The sequence below is a fragment of the Spea bombifrons genome, chromosome 2 (assembly GCF_027358695.1).
Source record: "Spea bombifrons isolate aSpeBom1 chromosome 2, aSpeBom1.2.pri, whole genome shotgun sequence".
Taxonomy (NCBI): domain Eukaryota; kingdom Metazoa; phylum Chordata; class Amphibia; order Anura; family Pelobatidae; genus Spea; species Spea bombifrons.
In genome coordinates this window covers 76,881,757-76,907,673 of record NC_071088.1, presented here as the reverse complement: position 1 = coordinate 76,907,673, position 25,917 = coordinate 76,881,757, and the positions used below count along the sequence as shown (strand labels likewise).

The following is a 25,917-nucleotide window of genomic DNA, read 5'->3' as shown; positions in this document are numbered from 1 at the left end:
ATATGTGGAACAGCCTCCCAGCAGAAAAAAAACTTGATGTCCACAGGACAACTAAGATTTGTACTTTTATTTTATGTAATCAAGTGTTACTTAATGTATGGAAGATTTACTTTACTGTGGAGGTGGTGGATATCTGGAACAGCATCCCAGTAGAAATAACTTGAGGTGCACCATGTTGTAATACAGAAAATACAGCAGAATAATACACTAAAATTAAACACTTAAACAAAAATTTGCATTCTATAACACAATAAAGTCTCCTCATAACTGTTCTCTTTCCAAATGTTTCAATGCCACCCACTGTAAGCACTTTTAGTGTACGTGTCATAGTGTGTATGTATGTGCCTCAGGGACACGTGGCTTTATTTAGTAGACCAAAAATTCTAAATTGCTTTTCGCTTGCTAAAGCTCAGCATAGTGTAGCATGTAGCAACAGAAAACCCAGTGCTAGGAGGTAGAAGCCTCCAGGAAGAAGGCCTTTTGTGGAGGGTTATGAACTAGAAAGATAACAGAGCTGGGTTTGACGTGCTTTGGAGATGAATAAACTCCAACCAATGATGCAATTTTACCGTGCTGCTAAATTTTCATTCCTAATGACTAAACCCATGTCGCATATGCAAGGAAAGATCCAAGAGCATCAGATGAAAAAAGAGATCACAAGCCTAATTAAAAAAAATCTACTTTGCTGCCTAGACCAAGGTATCTGAAACAAACACTGCAAACACCATTTTTTTTTCGTTATAATTATTAAAATTTTTAGCTTAAGAGCAGGGCCGGCCCAAGACTTAATGCCGCCTGGGGCGAAGTTTAAAATGCCCCCCCCCGATGCCGGGGGGGCGGCGGCGGCGGCATTTTAATCTTCGCCGATGCCATTATCTACCCTAACCCCCCCCCGGTACTTACCTTTAAACAGTCCTGCGGCGAGTCTCCTTGCTCTGCCACGGTGCCGGCTTGTAATGCTGAGCGCCGTAAATTGACGTCACTTCCGGCGCTCCTCATTACAAGCCGGCACCGTGGCAGAGCACGGAGACTCGCCGCAGAGGAGAAAGAGAGGGGCGCCGAGCGGGTAAGCGAAAACCACTCGGCGCCTGTCTCTCTCCTCCGCTTAAAAAAAAGCAAAGTGCCGCCCCTCCAAAAGTGCCGCCTGGGGCAATTGCCCCAGTCGGCTCAATTGTAGGGCTGGCCCTGCTTGAGAGCCTATAAGTTCTGTATCTGGATCTTACTTGGGTACTGGTGGTTTCCCATAGGCTGGGTTCAGACTCATCTGTTTTACTCAGTTCTGTGTTACCTCTTTCCTGAAACAGTAAAGCAGGTCTTTCTCCCCTGTAATAAATTGAATTCCGATTTCCAAAGTTTACTATTACTACGGTTGATCAGGACACTTTCTACTCTTTAACTCTTGCTCTTCTACCTTTTACTTACTTTAATATGTTGCTTGCACACTAGTTAATTGATAAAGAACATATCTACCGTAGTGTTTTCACAATGATCTAGAAATTAATGCAGCCTTATTCTGTAACAGTGAAGTTCTCTGCAGGACTATATATATATATATATATATATATATATACACACACACACACACAATACTGGTATTAAAGATCAAGAAGCTACGCATGTACAGTTATTTTTTACTAGATAAATGTATTCAGCAAAAGGTGAATAATTAAAAAAAATAGCTAAACTACTACCAACCTGGGATAGGTTAAACCTATAGAATGTAAGCTCGTTTGAGCACCTGTTTCTGTTATTCAAATTGTTATGTTATATACTACTTGTTCTGTCCGGTCTACCCATTGTACAGCACTACAGAATATGATGGTGCTATATAAAATAAAAATAATAATAATAGATGAATACATACTGTATTTCTATACAAAATGCTTCAGCTGTTCAAGTAAGAATTTGTTCTGCCTAAAATTAACGGCACAGCCTTTTTTTAAAAAAAAAATCACATGTCCTTCTCCGTAAATGATTTTTAATCTTATTTTTATTATGCATTTTAGACAGATAGATGCACATATACATTTAAATATAATGAGTAATAGTGAACATACTATTGTTGAAATGGAAGAAAATATTTTCTTAGGATTATTTAGCTAGTTCACAAAATCAACAGAATTTAGTATGTTATTTCATATTTTTGTCATAATTTATCAGTTTTCCCATATTAACCTGTTGCTTGGAGCAAGCTGAACCAATAGCTCAACTCAGATCCAATAGCAATTAACTAATAAGCTTACTAATCCATAGAAGAACACCAGATCACATAAGTCGAGGAGATGCTGGCTAGTGGAAATATTAGGAGGAGCACAAGATGGCTGCCTTTCTTTGGCTGACATTTTTAAATAAAGACATAATAGGTAATCTAAGTAATTTGTGTTAGCTACATCTGTCGTTTATACTGGGTAATATGGAGTTGCTTTTCCCTTTCTGGAAGACTATACGTATTTGAAATATGTTTATTTAATATTGAATGATTATAAATACTATGATACATTTCTGTTAATATTACATACCTAATAAAGCAACTGTGGAAATTATATAAATATTGTGAATATTTCCACTCCGATAAAAACAATGCTTTGAACATAAAATCCTATACAAAAATCAATGCGATAGGTTACTAAGTTTGGTCCACTTTAATTAAAACACAAGATACGGATTAGTAATAGAAAATATTACAATGGTGAAAGAAAGAAATCACGAGGTTCCTTTTGTAAAAATGAAAGAGCAGACGCCTCAATTGTTTACTTTTGCTTTGTAGAAAAAAATGTACCTATAACCATCTCATATTGAACATAAGTCTTGCTTTATGTTGCTTTCACCACAGGAGTTTCTGTTTGATTCTGATAAACAAACCACTTATCTTCACGGGTACCAGAGAACAGTGTTTGTGGCGGTTCATTCCTCCTGGAATTGCTACGATGAATTTATATGTAAAACATATAGTTTTTCCTAGTGAGTGGCAAATTCACACTAAATGGAATAAAATAAAAAAAAAACATTGTCATTTCAATACGGCTTGCCACATATATTTTCGTAGGGTTCTTCTCATGAACATCGGGTTCAGAGGAGTCAGTGAATCTTTAATTAAAGCTGGCTTATTTTAAACCAATTATAGGAGCTAAAATCCCATTTGAAATTCATATTGAATGGAAGATAATGGTTAAAGCACAATAATAATCAGCCAGAGGAATGTGCCTAATGAGCTTGGTTGATCGCTGTTCCCGAATGACTGAAGTTAGGTTATGCTTAAAAGCTTTTCATTATTCCAGAATTTTGAGGCGAGCAAAGAGAATGAACATTGGCCATTTAAAAAATAAAGTGGAAGCTTACATGCGTTTGACCAGGTATCAGTAGATATTTACATAGATTCAAGATTCTGCATCTATTATTATACATATTCTGTATTCTGAAATTATATTAGTGCATTTTAATATTCATATAAAGAGCAATTTCCAAAGCACTCTATCCTATGCGGATAGATTTTATTCAATATGCAGCAGCTGAGCTGAGGAGCTCATAAAGCTTAATGCATGGACATAAATCACTGTGTTTTACAGCCCCTAAAAGTTTAATAGTGTGTAGAAATAGCAGAAGAAGTTTTTATGAATTATGAAGTGTTTAAATAAAAGAAATTAAACTCCAGATGGATTACTCCGATAGATAAAACTTCCCTATCAAGAAGTTAAAAAGCCACTTAAATGATTAAAATCAAATAAAGCCCCTGTCCTGTAGGCACACCTCCAATCACCCCAACTAAACAAAAAGAGGCTCGTGTGAGGTTTACAAGCGAGATATAGGAATAATAGGATCCTTAGAAATATCTGGGTCATTATTATATAATATTATACACTGGGTCATTATTTTTGAAGGTTTATTACACGTAAGCAATCATTGATTGTTTGATTTTTTAATATCACTTGTTGATGTTTAGGATAGAAAAACTCTACCTACGATGGCAAGCCCTTTTGGGGAGACTTTATACCTACTACACTCTGCACTTAGTGTTTTTTTTATATCGAGCTACTTTTTATAAACTGAGTAAAACTACACGTTTATTACGTGCGGAGAGTATCAATGTCCACACTATTCAAATAAGACACAGGTTTATCATAATGTATCATAATGTAATACTAAAATGTGTTTCAGTTAAGCTTCTTTGTGTAAAATTTGTTGAATCCTTCACTTCTGTTAGTAATTGGCCCTGTAATGCCAGTCTGGGGTCTAGACACTGTGACCTAAGTGATGTAACCTTGTAGGAGAGGTTTAACCCGTTGATTAAGGGATTGTCACTTAGATGCTCACCAGAAGTCTTGGTCGCTTGTTAGCTTTTTCTTTATATCTGCCTTTCTATTTAGTTCTTGGGTTAGTTTATCTTCGCTGATTATGCTTTTTGAAATACCAAAGAATCCTGCTTCTATATTTTCTTTGCATTTTCATACACAGATATGCCTGGCCACACTTTGATCTACAATCTCATTGCCAACTTTTTGGACTCTATGTTACTCCACTCTGTTTTGTGCCATTGTTGAGTAAGTAGACTGTAGATTTATAATTCACCTCTGTAGGCTGTCAGATATCGTTAAGTGAGAAGAACTTGTGCAGTGGGAAAGATGGAGGATGCCAAAACTACTGTACACATCTAGGAAATCATATTGGTTTTTGGACCATATATTTATATTAATCTTAAAAAGGAACTGTCACTCTTACTTATTTTAGTATAATTTAATACTTTAGTATAATACTTTGTGTACCTTTTAATCCAAAACTGAACTGATCAATGCTGCCCACAATGACATGCCCCTGTTTCATTGCTCCCTTGCTCTGTGTGCTGTCTATTGATGTTGAGCCCAGGGACATGGTGTCATATTCCAGCACTTTGCACTGAAGCTCGATATAAAGCAAGAGAGAGGAAGGAAAGAACAAAAGAACGAAAAGAAAGAAAGAAGGAAAGAAAGAGAAAGGCATATGGAAAAGGGGGGGATATAGAAGAGAGAGGGATAGAAAGAAAGGAAACAAAGGGGGAAGGGGGAGAGACTGTGTAAGTGTTTTGAAAGCCTTTACACAAAGGAATGTTTGCACATTAAGGCAGATGTGTCTGTGTAAGGGGAAATAAGTGTGTGTCTGTAAAAGCAAGTGTATGCATAAGGGCAAGTGTACAGACACTATAAGACCAAAAGTATGTAGATACTAAATACTGGAGCAGTGAAAGCAGTAAGTCTAGCGTATGAGCAATGTGTGTATATATATTTTTTTTAAATTGTCTTGACCATTACATATGAGTAAGTAAGATTCATGAAAGCAGAGCCATAACTAGGGGTTTTGGTTCCTGGGGAAGGGTTGGAAATCTCACCCCATGCTGATTAAATATTTGCAGCTAAAGTGAGTCCTTCACCTTGAGGTAGCTGCCCCTCTTGTCTCTACATAAAAGTATGTATTTCTGTACTGTTTATTTATGGTAGTTGATGAGTAGTTACATCAAACGGTAAATTCCCTTCTTAAGGGGCACCGATAAGGATTGTTAAGGCAATCAGAAACATGTTACATTGTACCACAGGTCAATCTCTTAAATTCATAATAAAAAAAAAAATCAACGTAAGAATATTATTTTCAATTTTCATCCTGGGAAATTTTCTTTTAATGCTCCCCGTTTACAAAAGCAGCTTTTATAATGCTTTTTAATTTAATCAGTACAGATATTCACATGCTCATTAACAGCTCTTGTTGCAAACATTTCCTAAGCTGTATTTATACATTTTTGGCACCGTTGCCATATGGAAGGCCAAGTATATATAAAGAAAAAAAGTGTTATAAATAACTGGGGTATTTGTAGCTATTTTGGCAGCCCTTCTTTTTAAATGGCATGTCAATAAGTATTAAAGTAGCACATGGGCCTTGTTTATAACAATCTGCATTTTACATATTCCGTATGTTACAGCCACTACATATAACTCATTGTCTATTTAAAAAATATATATCATAAAAAAATAAGTTACCTTTTCTGGAGAAACATATGTGCATGATTTACATTTATACATTGCTCATTCAACATAATGGTTTACACACTTTATAATTCTGAATATATTGTTTAACAGAAATCAAGTTTACATTTGGGGCTCTTTCATTAAAGGGATAATTACATTTTAGTTTTAGGGACCGATAAAGGAAACCTGGGGGATCCATCTAGGTGCCCTGTGAGTCTTAATCCAGCACCGCTCAAAGCAACATGACAAGGTTCTGACTTCTTGAACAATTTAGTGTATATTTTTCTGCTATTACATCATCTATGAGGTATCATACTTTAATGAAGAAAGTGCCATCATAAGCTGACAGTAGGCCACTGGATCCCCAATCATCTTCTTCTAGAGCCACATCACACACATTGGGATATGTGTATCCTTGGTCAAAAGACCAGCTGGAGGACAAGATCTTCTTTCACCCATCTCAAAGAGGGGAATCAAAAAGGCCAGTCTCCCCCCCCAATCTGAGTTTTCAGAGACCTAGCTCCTCTGCAGTTTTCCAGCATGTGCCACAGTGAAGTAAAGCACAGTCAAGCCACACAATGAACAACATTGGAAAATGTAATATAGTCCAATGGCTGGCATTTTAAAATTTGAATCCATTACCGGCCAGTCATAGACCAGACACTGAAGAAGAAAAAAAGGACAATAAAGGGTCAAGTGCAATCAGTGCTCTTACCAGCCTCATGTCAATGAATGCTTCATCTTACACTAAAATACACCAGTGGGATGTTCGCCGACATGTTCCATTATCTGGGTGCTCCAAAAGACACACTACGCTTCGATTTGTTCTCAGCCTTAAAGCTAAGACCAAGTATTCAAAACAGTGACATCAAGGAAGGGAAAAAGCATACGGAATTGGGTCCCTTCCAAAAAGGTACGCTTGAGAGCTATATGCACCATAAAAATGAAAATTAGCATTAGAGAAAATCTGTATTAATTTAATTCTGGGAAATAAGTCACAGCACCAATGTAGTCCCCAATACATTTTTAAAAAAAAACATCTTATTCATTGCCATCAATTATTATGAATGTATTTCTGCTCTTCAAAAAAGTATTCTCTTTACTGATGCATGCTCATTTCTGAAAGTAAGTGGGGAATAATGTCATTAATGAAGAAAGAAGTGTGAGCAATTAATGCATCTCCATACTCCAACTGATGAATCCACAGAAGTCCAATAAATATAAAAATATGATGTTTTTTTGGAAAACAAAAATATAATAACAAAGCCGAAAGAAGTCAAAACATGCAAATATTTCTTCGTTTCTGTCTTTTGTGGCTGGGAATGATACTATTTTGTGTCTATTGCAGGATTTTTGCTCAGGTGATGTGACCACACTGTGTTTTCTAATAATGTCATTAACACATAAATCAGCCTATATTGTATTTTCAGAAATAACCTTTGCTGCAATTCATTTGTGATACTCTGCAGATAGCACATTATATTCAATTGATAGTATTGTTTAGTTTTTTTTAAATAGTGTTAGTTTACAAATAAATAAGGAAAAACAATCCACATATTCCAATGATTAAATGGAGAAAAGACTGAAAATCATTGGAATTTTCTCCAATGCCAAATATTTAACTGTACTTTACCTTCCTGATTAATGTACATAGAATTCTAACTAATGAATGTATGAGCTCTGGTTAATGATCCAAGCAGACATATTATACTCTGAGTTTTACTATGGCCTTCACCTTGTACATCCTGAATACATTCTGGATATATCCAAGGTTTTCTTGCAAATCACTTTCTGGGACATAGTTGGGGAAAGTTTTATTTCTAGTTCTAAATGAAATCAGGGTTATGTGGATTAGATTACAGAGAAATAAGGCAATTTAACATTGTGTAATTTAGGTAATACATTAAACCTTCAAAGTGTTTTAGGCAGAGAATGATAGTGGTATTGTAATCTAAACATGTTTTTTTGTATTTTGCATTTTATTTAACTCGGGGCATTGAAATGTTGAGATAACATTTTCTTAACTGTTAAAATAGTATCTACTAATAAATCACATTTAAATTTTGTTTTAAATTGTACTGCAATTTATAAATGGTTAGTAAAACATTGTATATAGCTTAACGTTAACAATGTCTCTGGCAGTCAGAGACTAACATATACTATAATGCACCAAAGAGATCTAGAGGAAGCCAGAGTCAGCCCTAGGGTTTTTAATGCACTAGGTTAACTATTTCTTCTATGTCCCTCCTACATGCACTTACCTATGCCCTTGTTTTCATTTTTGCATTTACAATTATTTTATTAATACATAAAAAGATAAATACCTGTTTACATACATGTGTTAATACTGTGACACAGTGCAGGGGAATTCACGTACAGTACAACATCAGAATATCAGAAAGCTCAGAAATATAGTAATAGGAGAGTATGTTTACATATCTAGTCATGGCACATATGGTTTAGCACATTGGAAACAGACAATGGGGAAATGGGGTGGCACTGTGACTGGGGTGTGTGAGGGTTGTAGGTTGGGGCAAAGTGGAGGGGAAACAAAAAATAAGGAGAGTAGGCCAGGAGGGGAGTGGGACTAGTGTTCGTTCTCTAGAGTGCCCATAAGAGAGTAGTCCCTCAGCTGGGTGTGGATAAGCCTGCGGCAGTTGTAGACTGTGATCTACTCCCTTCTCAACACCAGGTGGTTTCTGGCAAGCCATAAACCGTGCCCTATACAACAGGTGAGACTTCAAGCATGGTCAAAGATGTCCTTTGTGTGTGTTCCCGGAAAAAGTACAGTAAAGAGTGGTAGGACACGTACTTTCTCTTGATGTATGTCCATGAATTCCAGCTCTGGGGCTTGTGAGGATCCTTGTACATAACTGTGCATTTTACTCTGTCCATTTTGGAGCCCCAGATGAAGTGGAAGACTTCCTTGTTGATGGCTTGGTGGACAGTGACCAGCAACAGTCAGGTCTGAGCCACGCACTGCAGAACCAGAAGTATCTTGTTGCACAGCACCAGCACTTTCCCCTCTGGTCAGTGAGGCTCCAAAATACAAATTTCTGCTTTACTTTAGTGAGACTCTCTTCCCAGTATGACCCTGTAGGCAGCACTTGGGCAGAAGAAGGAATTGGCAGGAGAGTGTGCAACTTTGGAGAGCCAACCCCAGTAAGGTTAAAAAACACCAGATCAAGTTACCTCGCTGATTAAACTATGCATTATACAGGACCAACTGAGCCCTTCTTGCAGAGAAATGTTTAATGGATAGAGAATTCAGGACGTTCAAACCACAACTCTTTTGCAAACCCTTCTACCGATTCACTCTTTTTTTTTTCAAAATCCAAAGTTTATTGGGTTTTTCAAAATTTTATGCAGGATGGGGGAAGGAAGGGTACAGAAGGCAAAAAAAGGGGGAAGGGGGAAAGGGGAAAGGGACAAAGGCAAAGGAAGTAATACAGCAATTGCAATATAACATGCCAGCAAGACACAGTGTATAAAATGAGCAAACCTGATCGAATAAAACACAAAGGATACAGGTGAAACAAACATGACCAGGCGCCCATCCAAGCATCAACGATACAAAGAGGCGAAATGAAACATACACCCCACACGAAGGAGGCTATCATGGAGTGCGCCTACCCAAGAAGGAGAGCCAGTGGAACCAGGTAGTGGTGTAAGCCTCCCTCTGTTTGAGAGAAGTGGCAGAAAGGTCCTCAATCACCCTGATGTCCTCTACCTTGGACATCCAGGCATGGAGCGTCGGAGGATGGACCGACTTCCAATTTAGAGGGATAAGGCATCTCGCCGCATCAAGCAAATGACGAACGACCGATTTCTTATAACGCGAGACAGGGAGCGACGTGTGATGCAAAAGCATGGACAGCGCCTGGTAAGGCGGGGGTGAGTCAGTAAGCTCTGTAATAACCCGGTATACCTCCTTCCAAAACACCTGTAACACGGGGCAGGCCCACCAGATGTGAAGCATGGTGCCAACATCACGGCCGCACCGCCAACAGCAGACGGAGGCAGTCGGGAACATGGCGTGCAACCTCTCAGGTGTGCGGTACCAGAGGGACAGGATTTTATAATTAGTCTCTTGTACCTTGGTGGCTCTAGAACTCTGATGGGTGAGGGAGAATATCTTGGTCCAGTCAGCGTCGGAGAGTCGTACGTCACACACAGATTCCCACGTCAGGCAAAATGAAGGGGGCGAGTCCGACAACCCAGACAGCAGCAATGAATAGAGCAAGGAGATAGCCCCCGCTGGCGGGCGCTTCTGAGAGCATAAGGCCTCGAATACCGTGAGGTCCCTGTACAGATTCTGCTGATTAGGAAGGGAGGAGACATAATGCGTTATTTGAAGGTAAGTGAAGCGATCCAGCATGGACGGTAGTCCGCGCGCGTGGAAATCTGTAAAGGGCAGCACTCCCCGATCACCCAAAAGCGAGTGCAAGCGTACAGGCGGAGGAACCCCCAAGAAAGTTAATCTCCCTAGGGCACGACCCGGCGCGAAGTCCGGATTTCCCCCGAGGGGCAACATGGGAGAAGGCGACGAAGAGAGCCGGGCCCGGTGACCCACGCTCTTCCAGACCGCCAGGGTGGCGGAAATCAAAGGATGCTGCTCCACACCACAGCCGACTCTAGGACCCCAGAGAGCATGATGGACACGACCCCCGAGCGCACCCAGCTCCAGTTCAACCCAGGGCTTAGCAACCGGACCATCGAGGTTCCAATCTAGGATGCGCAGCAAGTGGACAGCCCGATAATATGATTGAAAGTCGGGAAGAGCCAAGCCCCCCCGGGACTTAGGGCGGGTGAGAAGCGAAAATTTCTGTCGGGGGCTCTTATTTCCCCAGACAAACCTAGTGACAGACGAACGGAGTGACGAAAAGAAAACGCGGGGCAGCCGGATCGGAAGGGTTTGAAATAAATACAGCACTCTCGGGAGCAGGTTCATTTTGACCACATTGACCCTACCAATCCAGGAGAGGAAAAGAGGCGTCCACCTGCGCAGGTCGTCGGCTAGCGCAGAGAGCAACGGTGCAAAATTAGCCCGGTAAAGGTGCGCAAGGTCGGCAGTCAGCCAAATCCCCAAATATCTCATACGGTCCGAACACCACCGAAAGGGGAAGCTAGACACAAGCGACGGGACTAAAACAGGGGAAACAGAGATGTTGAGAATCTCAGACTTGGTCCGATTCACTCTTCACTCGGGGGGGGGGGAGTTGTGGGACAGTTATGAAAATTATGATAGCATTCCTCATTAGACATAGCCCAGCTGTACCAACTGAGCCAGCAATTGAACACAGATATCATCTATTAGTGGTTTACCAGAAATGCAAGTGGAACATAGAAAATTGTAGCTTCAACATCAAAACAGCTGGCGTTTGCAAACACAGCCATTTAACCCACCTATTTATGCACGGTTTATTTTTTTGCTCATAATTTTTCAGTAAATAAAATCTGGACTACTATTGCAGGAAGCAAATGTTAACCAACACGAGATATGCAACATTTCCAGTTAAATGGGATGTAAAAACAAAAAATAAACACTATGGATCTAATAGCAGCAAACCATTGCCAACATAAAACCCTTCGCCGTGTTTTTGCCATTTCAAAGAAAATTCTGAAAATAGTAATTACCATGCAGAATTTGAAAACTGATTCCATATACTGTCTAATCACCATAGCAACCAACAGAATGGGGAAATCGGTGGGAACCTAAAATTTTGGGTATGGTGACAAGGAGAGCAGGTAAGATGGAAATAAAACGTGAAGCTACATGCATGATCACGTAACATTACAACAATTGATCATTTTCATGCAAACAGAAATGTATACTATATCAATTATGCGCCTACAATAAATAATGACCCAGAGTTGTGTAATTAATGCTGGAAACGTCCTATTTAAATTTTTTGACAAAATGCATTAAGTGTAAATTAACAGTGAAAAATAAAAAGCAAGAAACCCACCATTACTTGTTCCCAGGTGGGTTTTCTACAGTGGGAAGCTTCTTAGATAAGCCTGAGAACTAATACAATTAGTTGCACTTAATGAAGCAAATATGCACTAAGTTACAGCTGAAAAACATAATCCATGATCAGCACCAGCCCTAACAACATCTGTGATTAAAGACCTATTGATTGTAGCGTTCAACAAGAAGCACAAAACATAATGAGGTTTAACAGTTTCTTTGCAGGAATCCACATTTGTAAAAGACAAAACTGATCATTTTAAACTTGGAAATCGACCTCTCCAGAACTCTAAACTGGATGACTAGATAGGCTTATCTTGTACCATGTCTGTACGGTACATGGCGTTCTGCTGAGAACATCCTGCTGTTTTTAACTTAAACTGTAAATAACACTGAAAATGTCGCAAAACGTATTTCTTATAAAAAGCTAGAATTTGATTCTAGCTCATTATTGAACAGAACATTGGCCCTTTAAAACAATGATGCTATACATGTTTCTCTACCTTTACTCTGTATTTGCTTAAGGGGAAATTAAAAGGTACCTTCTCTTAAAAACATAACAGAGTCAATGAGCTGTGCAAAGCAAGTTCATCATAGTTGTCCCAAAATGTAATTTGCGTGCATAGAGTCATCGACAGTCACAGCAGTAACTGCTTCTTATGTGTTCTGTTCTCTTGTTTCTTTGTTTATCATCGTTGCTTTAGTGATTTTTTAGGGTGTTTTTGATTCATAATGTGGACTTCCAGGAGTGGTTGTTGTGTACATTTTCCACAGTTAGCACAGAAATAGGTGAGTTTTTCATGTGTTTAATAAAAACTTCTCAATATTCATGAATAGACAAAAGCGAATATGTTCCCCAGACATTGAAGGGGCTAAAAAAAAAACAAGGAAACATGCCTGATTGGTTTTAATGTTAGAACAGTAGGCTGCTGTTACTCAGATGCTTTGAGGAATTATTTTTGCTTACCTAATAAACAGAGCTGCCATCTTAAATCTTGGTGCCCAGTACATGCTTAATGCCTGGGCCCCCATGCCTCTCCCATCAGCTCTCCCTATGTCCATCCCACTGTCTCACCCAGTGCTTCTCATATCACTCCACCTTAAGACCCTCCCATAAGCACACCTTATAAGAACAGGGGCAAGGCTAGGGTTATTGGCATCTTGGTGCTGTATTTCACCAAGGCCCACCTATACACACCATACACTTACACACTCTAACACCATACCACAACAGACACACACTGACCCGAACAGGGGTGCCTGGCCTCCCTGCAGCCAAGCAGGGACTGCCCTCCCTGCTCTCTTAGCAGAGCCGGGCCCAGTGCATTAGGACCAGTCGTACCCCCTGATGGCCTGCCAACTAGTATAGCAAGGGGATGCAAAATTAACTTTAATAGCCCATAGCAAAGAGTGTAACAATATATATATATGTCCTTAAATTACCCAATTAGCACCATATGATGGGAAATTACTGTATTTGTTCATAAACTAAGCACTAAAAATCTTATTTAACGTATTCATTATCGTATTAAAAATGAATATCCAGAATTAGAGTGAAATTCAAGTGTGCGCTTATTTCTTTTCCTTGTTTATATTCTTGAGTATATTCTTCAGCCAAAATGTACATATTTGGTTTAAATTTATGAAAGATTTATTTGGCTTTTGTGCTGTAACCATTGTTTTCCACCCAGAAAACAATATACCATTTGTAAAATTTACACCCTGAACCTGCAAATGAGCTATGGGACATAAAAAATAGAGGTATTTATATGATTAACTTATTCAGTCGGAAAATTTTATGAAACAAGTGTGTTTCTAGGGTCTAAAATGTTCTATTTTCGTTCTAATCTTCTGTTTCTTGTACAGTTGTGCTTTGACAAAACATGGAAGGCCAATCGCACTTCAAGTCTACAAATACCGTATACGTGGGTGCAGCTGGACTAACTCTTATCATGTTTGTCCAGAATTATACCAATTGTTTGTAACATATCAATTAGTAAAATCCTATAGTAATGGTAGGAACATTGCAATAGATGTTCAGAGCAAGCAGTAAGCATAAACATAAGGCTAGGTTTCCACTTGGGTTTTCGTCCTGCGTTTTTTTCTTGATGAAAAACGCCAGGAAAAACGCCAAGAAAACTGCCACTGCATTTACCTGCGTTTTGGCATTTTTTCTGGAGTTTTTTCTGGCGTTTTAGCCTTTCTGTGGAAATTGCTTTTTTTGACCTTAGGCAGTTTTTCCAGCCTTTACAAGTTAGAAGTTTCACCCAGATAAAAGGGATTCGGATAAATGGCAAGTATCTGACCCCTCCTGATGTCATTTCTTTGGTAGAGTTCTACTTAAACGCCCCGGCGGACCCTTTTGTCTCTTTTCTGTGGTTGTTAAGACATGCTTTATTCCGAATGTCTGCTCCTCTAGGAAGATTGGCCCCAAATGATGGTGCAAATTGTTTGCTGTTGCTTTTGGCACGCGGGGTCCAGTCGGGTATGTTTGTTTGTAATGGCATGTTTGTTCCAAATGGTGTAAAATTCAATATGAACTTTGTTTTGTGTGAAACTGTTTGTTTCCAGCCTATTTCTTGTAGGACACACAGATACTGGATCCATTCGCTGCATTGTAACTGTGGAAAAAAACGCCATAAAAAACGCCAAGGCAATAAACCCACATGGCTTTTTCATGGCCTTTTTTCTCTCCCATAGACTTCTATTGGAGAAAAACGCCAAGATTTCCTTGCAAAAAACGCCAGAGTGTCAACATGCTGCGATTTTGAAAAACTGCCACAGAGCCCAAAAAAGCTGAAAAACGCCAAAGAGGACGGAAAAAACGCCAAACAGAAAAACGCCAAGTGGATATGGCATTGTGCGATTTCCTATTGAAGAACAGCTAACATCTGGCTGCAGCGTTTTTTCACACAAAAAACGCCATGTGGCTGAATTGGTGTTTTTATGGGCGTTTTTAGCAAAAAAAAACAAGTGGAAACCTAGCCTAAGCCTAAAAGGTAAAATTAAAATCCCAGGTATAACACACACCTGTGTAAAATACACAGGTATAGTTTTAAACTTAATTTTGTGGAAGAAAATGAACAACTTGTGTTGCACCTATCAAATTAGGTCACTGAGTGATGTTAGTGAGACTGATCAATGATCAATGTCTTAAAGAGTCATTAATCATTGAACAGATAGCATTAATTGGGTTAATTGTGAAAAAGAAAAAATTAGCAGATCATTCGTAAGTGACAAGTTTAGACCACTGACATTGATCAGTGAATCTGATAAATAACCAGTGACCTAAAACGTCACTGAGCAGATATCAAATAGTAATTGATTATGTAATAAAAATGTTTTTTCTTTTTGATTGTATGACCTGGATGACCTCTCTCTCTCTGATAGAGGTCATTGTTGGGAGGGGTCATCCAGTGTCTGTCATAACGATCAGATCACTATTGACCAATAGGAGTGACCCTCTCATCAACATTCCAGTCCAGGTTGGAAACTGCTGCAGAGTCTGAAGCATCTGACAAGAAAGCACTTTTGACTTCCAGGGCAGTGCTGTTGAAGACACGTTTTGTTTTTATTTTTCTTACTTTTTGTTATTTTTCTTACTATATAAATGCTGGTGTTCCATAGAAGCACAGGATTGATTGCACTTTAGATCGTTTCACAGAAGCTACATAATGTAGCACTGAAGGTGTTAACACTGCACAATCGCTCTCATGGAGGGATTGTGTAGCAGGAGAGGGTCAGGACTAGTTGAAAATAGTTGTGGGACCAAGCCACGAACAATGCTGAGGTGGGAAATACCCTGCCTATCGCAACTGCTATATGATCATGTGGTTAGCCCTGCACGATCATTCTCATGGGAGCAATCATGCAGCATATTGCAAGAAGTATGAACTTAAGTATAATATGCACCCCTTTTTCAGCACACTTGAAAGAGGGGTAAATTGCGTATTATACCCAAGATTGATGTTATGCCTTTAGAGAGCAAAATAAAATATATGAAAGGTGGCTCCAACTATATAATTATGTGGACCAATAGACTAATTTAGTTTGGCAGTAGATTCAAATTTGGATTATCCAGTACATTCAGTGGTCCTCTAGATCCAAAGATATGTCCTACCGAGAGTGGTTTGTATTTATACAAGTGCTAAATACTTTCAATGCCATTTCAGCTATTTAAATGGCCTCAGCTGCATCAAGGTATAAGAAAGAGTTGCATCACCCTGATTTAGCAAATGACAGAAGGATAATTTATTCTTTATAAAAAGATATTGGCATGGGGCCTGAGCCCTGGAAGCTTTGTAGTACTTGCCTTTGTGTGACATGGGTAGGCTTCCAGTGCTTTCTGGAAAATGTTTTGAAGATTGCATTGGGGGTGTTTAGTACGTGTTTAGAAGACGACTGAAGCATGAGAGGCATGTATCAACAGCGCAGGTGATACCCTTGAGGAAAAAGCCATAATATTACGGTTAATTATACTGATGTATTGTTGTTGTTGTTGATGATGATGTGTTTGAGCATTTCCCTGATGGTAAGTTTCCTCAAGAAGATACATTAAAGAGAGTGAATGTATTAATTAATACATTATGATACTTGTTTAGTTGGTGTGTAACTTTTTGGGCATATATCTAGTGATATATGGATGATACTTTTGTTCCCACTAAAAGGAAATTGAGCCCTCTTCCTTAATGGAAAAATCAGAAAATGCATGATATGCAGTATGCATGAGACATGATAAAATTGTGATGAAAAACAGAAGCAAGGCAGACTAATTGATGTGATACCACTAGTTGCCCATATGGAATCGTCTTTATTATGCATATAGATGCAATCATATTTTGTAAGCCACTGGGAACGTGCCGAAAACAACTCTAGGTAAGAATCATCACATGAACATATGAACTACATGAGGCGCAAGAAAAAAGGGTGTCATAAAAGATTGTGTTGAAATTGTACAAGTGGAACCACCAGTCAGTAAGATTGAGGGGACTAGAAAAGTTTTAATTGTTGGCCAAGCTGCCCCCCTACACAAGAGTCAGGACAGCTTTGCACAAAAGAAGTTAGCTTGTAAACAAAGGGGGTTTTTGTACATACGATGGAAGTCCACACAACAGTCACAGACAATGCTGTAATTAAGATATTAATACCATTGTTATTTCCAGTAAAACTAATTGACTGGAATGTAGACTTGTGGTATGTAGATAAAGAGGGTAGAATTTAAAGTAGCTTTGGGAATTCCAGATTTGGATTCTAATGATCTGGAGAAAAATACTCAGATTACTCAATAGATTCAATGCTGGAGATTAAGCTATGACATCTAATTGAACTGTTATACACCCATAGATTCTAAAAATGAAATGAAAACTCTCTCTCTTTTTTATATTTCTATCAATAGTTGTAATAGATTTAGCTCCTGCTTTGAATCCAACATAATATGCCCTAGGACTAGTTCGATAGATTGACACTGCTAAGTAATTGTGGTTTTTATTTCGATAGACAATATTCTAGTGATTGCTGTGCTGATTTACCATGTGCTGGTTTACCAAAATTCATCTGGACTGCTAACAGAGAATACAAAACTAACATAAACAAACATGAAATTTTCATAGTTGGTACCAATGAACTACAAGTGCTTGCCCTCCCAAGGTGGCAGTACTGCACAAAAGACATTATTTCATTGTATAGCCGATCAGAGATTTATTGTGCATATAGAGCACTTACCATCTGTCTCTGTAAGGTCTCAAGCTTGTCATATATCATTGACAGAGACAAATATAGAATGGGAAATGCATGGATCAAGGCCTTGTCTTCTAGGTTGCCATGGTGACTCTAGTAATAAACCCTACCCTATATAAACAGCATTATAACAATATTAAAATCACATCATCACATTACAGATCATATTAAGATATGATAGAAGGAAAAAAATTATTGTAAAAAAGAGGAAAGCTAAATCCGAGAATTCTATGTGACATGTGACACTGTACAAACATCAAGGCAACAGCCTAGCTGCATTACATGTTACATCCATTTCCTGCAGTAAGCTTTGTGTGAGGGTTAATTGAGGCCTCTGTCCTAGGGATAGCTAATAATTAATGCTGAATGTAAACCTACCTTGGCTTTATTGATTGTGCAGTGCAGAGCATTGTTTTCTTGATCGTACAGCAAGCTAAAATCCAGTGTCCCCAGGGTGGCTGAGAAAGACAAGAAAACATAATTATCTTTGGCCACAAAACTATTATTTTGTACTTAATAGTGTACATAAAACAAACGCACTTGGCAAGAACAGATCTGTCTGGAAACGAAAGCAGCTACACAGGATTTTGAAAAAAGATGTCAAGCTCAGATCGACAGCCACTGAAATATGAATACAGAATGGCTTTCTAAAACTCACAGGAAAAATAAACACAGTAAATTATTTATAGGAGCTCTGTGAAAGTGCTGTAAAGAAACGATCCCCATGAAAACTGGAAAAAATGAGTCTAAATAACCTGATATCAATTTCCTACTGCTTTCGTGAATTCAAGGCGATAATAATGAAGCCCAGTTTGGTATTAAAAGTGGTTCTGTACCTAGTTGAGAAATTAATGCACTAAAGGTAGTGCAATCCTTAGTCACAGCGGAGGTCTGGGCAGCCACCAGCACAGACTTCAACACTATTGATTCCTCCTTTGCAGTTTAAATGCCTCCTGATGCTGAGCTCAGGGACGTTACATCATATTTTGGTATTTGGCAAATGTGCCGAAATGTGAAAATTCTAATAGATGGCTATGTTATTGGCTGCACTGACTTCCACCATGCCTTGCCTAGAGATCTGTGCCAGGGTTGGCTTTTCATACTACTACAGTTAATACACACATACAAATACCTGCTTGGGAATAAACCCTAAAAAGGTGATAATTGGGCAATTGGAATCCAAATGTGAAAAAAATGTAATAAGGAACAGGGGTTACATCATGTAAACATATAAATACATCATATTAAGATGCATTTTTTTGTTATTGCTATCAGTGCTGGGTGCCAAAGAGTAAATTAACCTTCTTCAAGTCTTTATTTAAAACAATACAACATGTACAAAATAACGAATGGAGAACAATCCATATGCATTGCACGTATGATTTATGTGAAAAATCATATATATAATTTACCAAAGAACATAAGCAGTCATATGCAGCCTACATTTCCTAGCTTTAGTTGATAGTCAGAACATGATCTGCCTGACATTTCTAATCTTCTATCTATCCATCAGCATATCTCTTTCACTTACAAACAATATTCGCTCCGTGGTTGGGTCTAACACCAGAAAATTGGATGCTGTATCTAGATATCTTGAAGTTAAACAATTACAGTTTTACAGATGTGGTATAACAGAGGTGAATAGGGGGTATGAGCGTCTTATCTTGATGCTTACATTTGTATTACACATTTTTGGGATAATCAATATTGCTTTCCAGAGAATTAGAAAATCAGCTTAATATTTAAGTGTCCTCCAACAGAATAGCTTACTCTAGTACATCTTACTCCAGAAAACCTTTAGGTAGTATTGCATAGGACCCTGCAGTGCAGGGAGCTCCAATAGTCTTACATAGTCCTCAAGGCTTCTCGGTATGTATGTCATTGTGTCTGTCTGTTTGTGTCACTGTGAATGTGTAAAGTCTGATAAAAGAGGAGTTTAATTGTCTGAGACTGCTCATGTCTGGTAATAGAGGGGGTTATTTGCCTGAGACTGCTCATGCCTGGTAATGGAGGGGTTAATTGCCTCAGATTGCTTAAGTCTAATTGAGGGGGTTAATTGTTTGAGACTGCTCATGTCTGGTAATGGAGGGGTTAATTGTCCTAAGATGCTCATTTCTGGTAATGAAGAGGTTAATTGTCTGAGACTGTGCATGTCTAGTAATGACTGTATGTATATTATAATATGAATATATAATTAAATCTGAAATCAGAATGGTTCCCATTGCTTCCTAATAATTTCTACAATATAAAATGTATTTTATGTGATGGTGTATGTATGTGGTTTTCATAAATTATCTACGTCAGCCTTGCTACTAAATGTGAATGTCCTTTATTGTAAGATTCAAAACAATTCTAGGTATTTGCTTGTCCGATTTAATCATCTGATTATGTGTTCATCACCACAAATTAACATTTTCCAAACTTAGTGTAATGGGTTTGATTTATTTAATATGGGTACTAATGAAGAAACACATGCAACAAAATGTATCCAGATTATTAAGAAAGATCCTTTTTAATGTTTCAAAGAAATTTTAAAAATACTGAAAGGTCCCCTAATTAGTTTCTTGTTTAAATATACAACCTCCATATGAAAAGAAAGTAAGCGAGCATATCACTTAATAACACCACAATGAACAACAAAACAACTTAACTAGCATTTAGATCAAAAGAAAAAGACAAAAAGACATTGGATTGCACTGTTGCCACATCAAATGCCAAAGAGAGTGTGACAACTTTTCCAAATAACCTATATAAGCTTGTGCAAAACCATTAGCCCTTGCCTGTGCATGGATGTGGGTTCCACCACAACACAGGGCTAAGGACTTGAACTTAGGGAACCAAGGTATTTGACAGTGGGTATAGACAGCCCTGCACAGTAAATTACACACAATACACCTCAAACACTGCATCCATAGACATTAACAAACTTCATTTTTTTCCTTTTTACATATTTTACACTTTTATGTGAATAGTGTGATTGGTGACTGACAAGGATTGGCTGAGGAATTGGGACTGAGAATTTATGTGGTGCATTTGACAATTGTGATGGGACTTGTAAGTAAAGTTTGAGCACGCTTGGTAACATTTAAGAAGTGTAGCGGTTTATATGTTATGGTACATCATGTGCCAGAATTGAAACAGTTAAGCGTCCTTGTTGGGTTTCTTTTTTGCGTGGCTCTGCATGTGTAGTATATATAATTCGTTCTTTGACTCTCATTGAATCACTTTAAAAAATGTTTTCTATAGTTTCAATATGGCATGTTCTATGCGGTCGTACCATAGAATGTTTGAATGTTTGATCGTTCTACAAGGCAAGGCCAGCCGGTTGAATTGCTGTCAATGTAGTTCAGAAAAATGAATTCTCTTATTTTTTTCTGACCTTGAACAAAGGGCAAATCTATGTTATGATGGAAAAACAAAATATATTTTTTGCATTTAATCTCGCAGATTAAAATATATATATATATTTTAGACTTGGCACCTGGATTCATGTGGATTTAATTAATTTTGTTAAATTAATCAATTTGTACAAATGTTCAAAAACGACGGGGCCCTAACAAAACAAATGAATACAAAACAGAGAGCTCTGAATTTTCATTTACATTTTTTCACTCTCACATGCTCTCTCAATTACTCACTCTTTCTCATATGCTCTCACTCTCTTACATGCTCTCTGCCAATATCTCCCTACCTTCTCTGTGTCTCTTTTTCTCCTTTGCTCCACATCTTGTTCTTTGTTTCCTCTGTCGTCTCCGGTGCACACCCTCTCCCCTGATTGGAAGAATGGTGGAGTGGTTGTGCACCAAGCCTTGGCCCTGTTGTAGAAGTACTACACCAGGCCAGAATAATACAGATGGATCAGCACATCTTTCTTTCTGTGGATCTGTCTGCATTACTGTGGCCTGGTGAAGTACTTCAGCAACAGGGTAGGTCCTCAGAGCTCACCCTCTCCCCCAACTGGATGAATGGGGGGTTAGGCTACTTCCTGTGGTGAAAGTAGTACACCAGTCCAGAATAATGCAGACAGGGCATTTCTGTACTTCTCTTTCTCTGCAGACCCATCTGATTTTTTTCTGGCCTGGTGTAGTACTCATGTATACAAAAAACAAAAACTGTCTGTGCTTCTTCCCCTAATAAAGTTGGCAACAAATATATAAACATAATATAAATGAGAGGTTTTGGTTATATGAATTGGCCAAAGCATAATTAAGACCACCTGCCACGTCAAGGCACACTCTCAATAGGGTGAGAACCTACTCTCACCTCCTACATAGTGGGCACACAAAGCAGTCTATACTGCTACCAAAACCTTATTAATGTGTTGGGGGAGGTGCAATTAAACCTCCTCCCTATTAACCCCTGGACAGCAAGCTGCAACCAGACTGATGAGGAGCCAACAACCTCAAATATTTTTCTCTTCCCTTTTTCTTTTTCTCTTCCCTGGTGTAGTACTCTACAGGGATGAGCACATCAAGGGGACAGAGAGTGTGAGAAAGTGAGAGAGAAAATTTGAAAAAGCGTGAAAAAATACCCTCCAAAATTTGTTGTCTGAAAACAAATGAACCAAAAACAAAACTAAAAATGTGTTTCAATTGTTTTTGGTCCATTTGCACAAATCTAATTTACGTACTGTAACATACTACCTCAATGATATGATCCTTGCTCTGAGGTGACTAGGGAACAACTAACGTAGGTTTGTCTGCCTCTTACAGTTGAGCTTCAGACAGGCCTCCAGGTACACTGACAGCCAGGGCAATCCTTAATCAGATTTTAAAAACTGGTTAAAGGATCAAAGCATAAGAAGTATGTCCAAGATCAGAGAACAAGCCATGTTCGAATACCAGTGAAACAATATCAGATTAAATGCACCCTAAACATCACCAACAAGGCTGACTACACAGGCAAGGAAGTAGAGAGAAAGTCAGATTTAGTAGGGTTACCAAAACTTGTATACGACAATAATGTTGCAGTGCCAAGCTGCACATACAGCGAAGCATGGAAATACCATAACAGATACCAGATGTGAGAGTCTACATGGAAAGGGACGAAGTTGCGTGCATGCCACAGAAGACACCAGAAGAGGATCTGGCGTGAGCTCTGACAAATATGTTTCACACAAATACTCTGGAAGTCAGGAAATTAGATTTAATAAATAACCAACCCTACTTCACACATTGTGCCCATGACCTGAAATATGCAGTGCAAATGATCCAACTGACGCATAAATGCAAATTGGAAAAAAACTATACTTGCACATCATTAAACATACAGTACTGTGCACTTGTTTAGGCAGGTGTGAGAAAATTCTGTTAAGTAACAAAGCTTTCAGAAGAAGACATGTTAATAGTCTATAGTGAGTGAACAGAAGTAAAATCAATATTTGATGTAACCACCCACTGCCTTCAAAAAGCATCAAGTCTTCTGGGTATACTTACACAAAGTCAGAGATTTTGTAAGTATATAATTTGATGTATGATTAAACAAATATATCAAACAGGTGATAATGATCGTCAATTTAATATGTAGGTTGAACAGAAGCAGCTGTGTAGGAAGAAAAAAAATGTATGAGGAACAGCCAAAATCACTGACAAGGTAAGTTTGTAGAAGACAGTTTAATGTCAAAAGTCATTCACCATGGCAAGACTGAGCACAGCAACAAGACACAAGGTAGTTATACTGAATCAGCATGGTCTCTTCCAGGCAGAAATGTCAAGGCAGACAAGGGTTTCCAGATGTTCTGCCCAAGCTGTTGTGAAGGAGCACAAGTAAACAGGTAATGTTGAGGATCATAGATGCAGTGCTTGGCCAAGGAAACATAGTGCAGCAAATGAAAGACACGTTATGCTTCTCTTTGCAATCGAAAAATGTCCAGCAGTGCCATCAGCTTAGCAGTGGCAGAAAGCCTTAGGACCGAGGTACAGAAAGGAAAACAGGTTCCACAATCCAGATGTAAGTAGTATCACAATACTAAATCATTTATTAAATAACATGAAGAATCCAACTGATTGCTTAACGTGTTTCGCGCTGAACATATCGCTTACTCATTTAAGCTGCTAGCTTATGAGTAAGCGCTAAGTTTAGAGTGAAATTTAATTTTGTTGACTATACGCATTTTGTTGTCCTGCATTGCCAAAGAGCTGTGCTTTGTGACACAGTTTCTCTTTAATTACCAGTGACAATTCTCCTGTGGAAGCCATAGAAAATTGGTGAAACGCATAGAGAAAGACACTAGACTTGAAGACTCAGGGCCGGGCCTACAATGGAGCCGACACTTTAGAAGGGGCGGCACTTTGCCGCCCCAAGCGTTTTTTTTGAAGCGGAGGAGAGAGAGACGGGGCACCGAGTGGTTTTCGCTTACCCGCTCGGCGCCCCTCTCTCTCTCCTCTGCGGCGAGTCTCCCTGTTCGGTCCCGGTGCCGCCTTGTAATGCAGAGCGCCGGAAGTGACGTGAATTTCCGGCGCTCAGCATTACAAGCCGGCACCGTGGCAGAGCAGGGAGACTCGCCGCAGGACTGTTTAAAGGTAAGTACCGGGGAGGGGGGGCGGGGGTAGATAATGGCGTCGGCGAAGTTTAAAATGCCGCCGCCCCCCCGGCGTCGGCAGGGGGGGGCAGCATTTTAAACTTCGCCCCAGGCGGTGTTAAGTCTTCGGCCGGCCCTGTGAAGACTATTTAATATTTGAAACGTTGATGCACAGCTCTCCATGTTGTGCCACTACCAACTGTAAGTGCATCCTGATTTCTTAAAGCATTCTATCCAAAGATACTGCACCATTGTAGTCCATTTTCGTGCAGATTTTAAGAAGCCATTAAAAAGAAATTTTAACTGAATTCTCTGATGGGTCCGATTTACCAAGTTTGTTTGTGAATGAATTTCATATCACACATCACACAATGTGGTTTTAACATATTGCACTATTATAGTTTTTTTTATTTTTTCCCTTATGTACATGCGCTCCAATGGTTTGGTGAATTATATTTCTACACCATGAGGAGGAGTGTTTTACGGTGGCTGCGGTCATTTGGAAAGTACTGTTTATTTACATTTATATTTATCAATTTATTCACTTCTTCACGTGAAAATTAGGTTCTCATACACATGTTTTTCACATAGAACATTTGTTTAATGTTTAGTAAGGTCAGCAGTAAGCATGGCATTTTTTTTCCAAAGTTTGCACCTAATCAGAAGATAATTCTATATATAGCCACTAGGAGGTTTAGACTAACAATGTCTTTAGGGAGCATTTACACCCTGACTAGATCATTTATGTGCCTTTTATGGGCTTTTTATGAAATATCTATCAGGATATACATTGCTCATTAAGAATGCTGTCTGTCAAATGTGTTCTGCTTGTTTATTACAGGATAGATCACTCCTAAGATTATTATTAAGCCATTAGGTCACACTGCAAAATACCAGTTGCTAATGACAAAACCTTTGTCATCAGTATGTGATCTGGAAACTGTGTTATCTCTCAATTATTAGACTATATCACAACCAAGACATGGCCTGTCAGCTATAATGAGTGGATATATTTTTGGTCTGAATGAGGACAAACATCCAAACCTATTTTAGATGCATGGTGCTAGTCACCTCCTATATCTACATGTTTAGAACCATTAACTGGTTAATGCAGATTGTAAAATGGTTACAAGACAGTAAACCTTGTCATTCCGTTAGGATGGTGTTAAATCCATTTTACTTTGTAAAAAAAATTAGATGATGTATTTTCCTCCTTCTAAAGCTTGCTGAAACGATTCGAGTTCTTTATTATTTTGCCTCAAACCAAAAAAGAGCATAGATAACTGTAAAAAGTTTCAGGCAAAAGAAATGGCCCGTGGTACTTTGCAGAGGTTAGTTTGTTCCCCTGAGGCATGTTTCTTTGTGGCTGCCTTAGTTTGAGCATTCTAGGCATGGTTTGAGGCAATGAATCATTCTGTTTTCATCACCCAAAGAAAGACTTGTTGCTGTGTTTCAACCAGCCATAAATTAAAGCGAAAGCCCAGAATGGTTATGTTTGTCACGGAAATCTCATGGTCAGTGATCAATTTCAGTTTAACGTATTCTGTGCCTGTAGTGTAGGCACACTTATAAACAAGGTGAATTGTGTGTAATCAAAAATGTCTCTTTTTGTTTGGGAATTATAAGGTTTATCTCCCGTTAACTCCACTAACAAAGAATGTATATTAAAGTACTTTATAAATACGATAAACCAAATATTA

At 38.7% G+C, this 25,917-nt stretch overlaps 1 protein-coding gene across 1 annotated transcript in view; it reads right to left on the bottom strand.

The window, feature by feature from the left end:
- DOC2B (double C2 domain beta) overlaps positions 1–25,917 on the bottom strand; it is a 208,695-nt gene that overhangs the window by 115,017 nt on the left and 67,761 nt on the right. Inside the window, exon 2 of the mRNA XM_053454862.1 lies at positions 18,076–18,155. Coding sequence (XP_053310837.1) covers positions 18,076–18,155 — 80 coding nt within the window. The remainder of the gene's footprint in view (positions 1–18,075; positions 18,156–25,917) is intronic.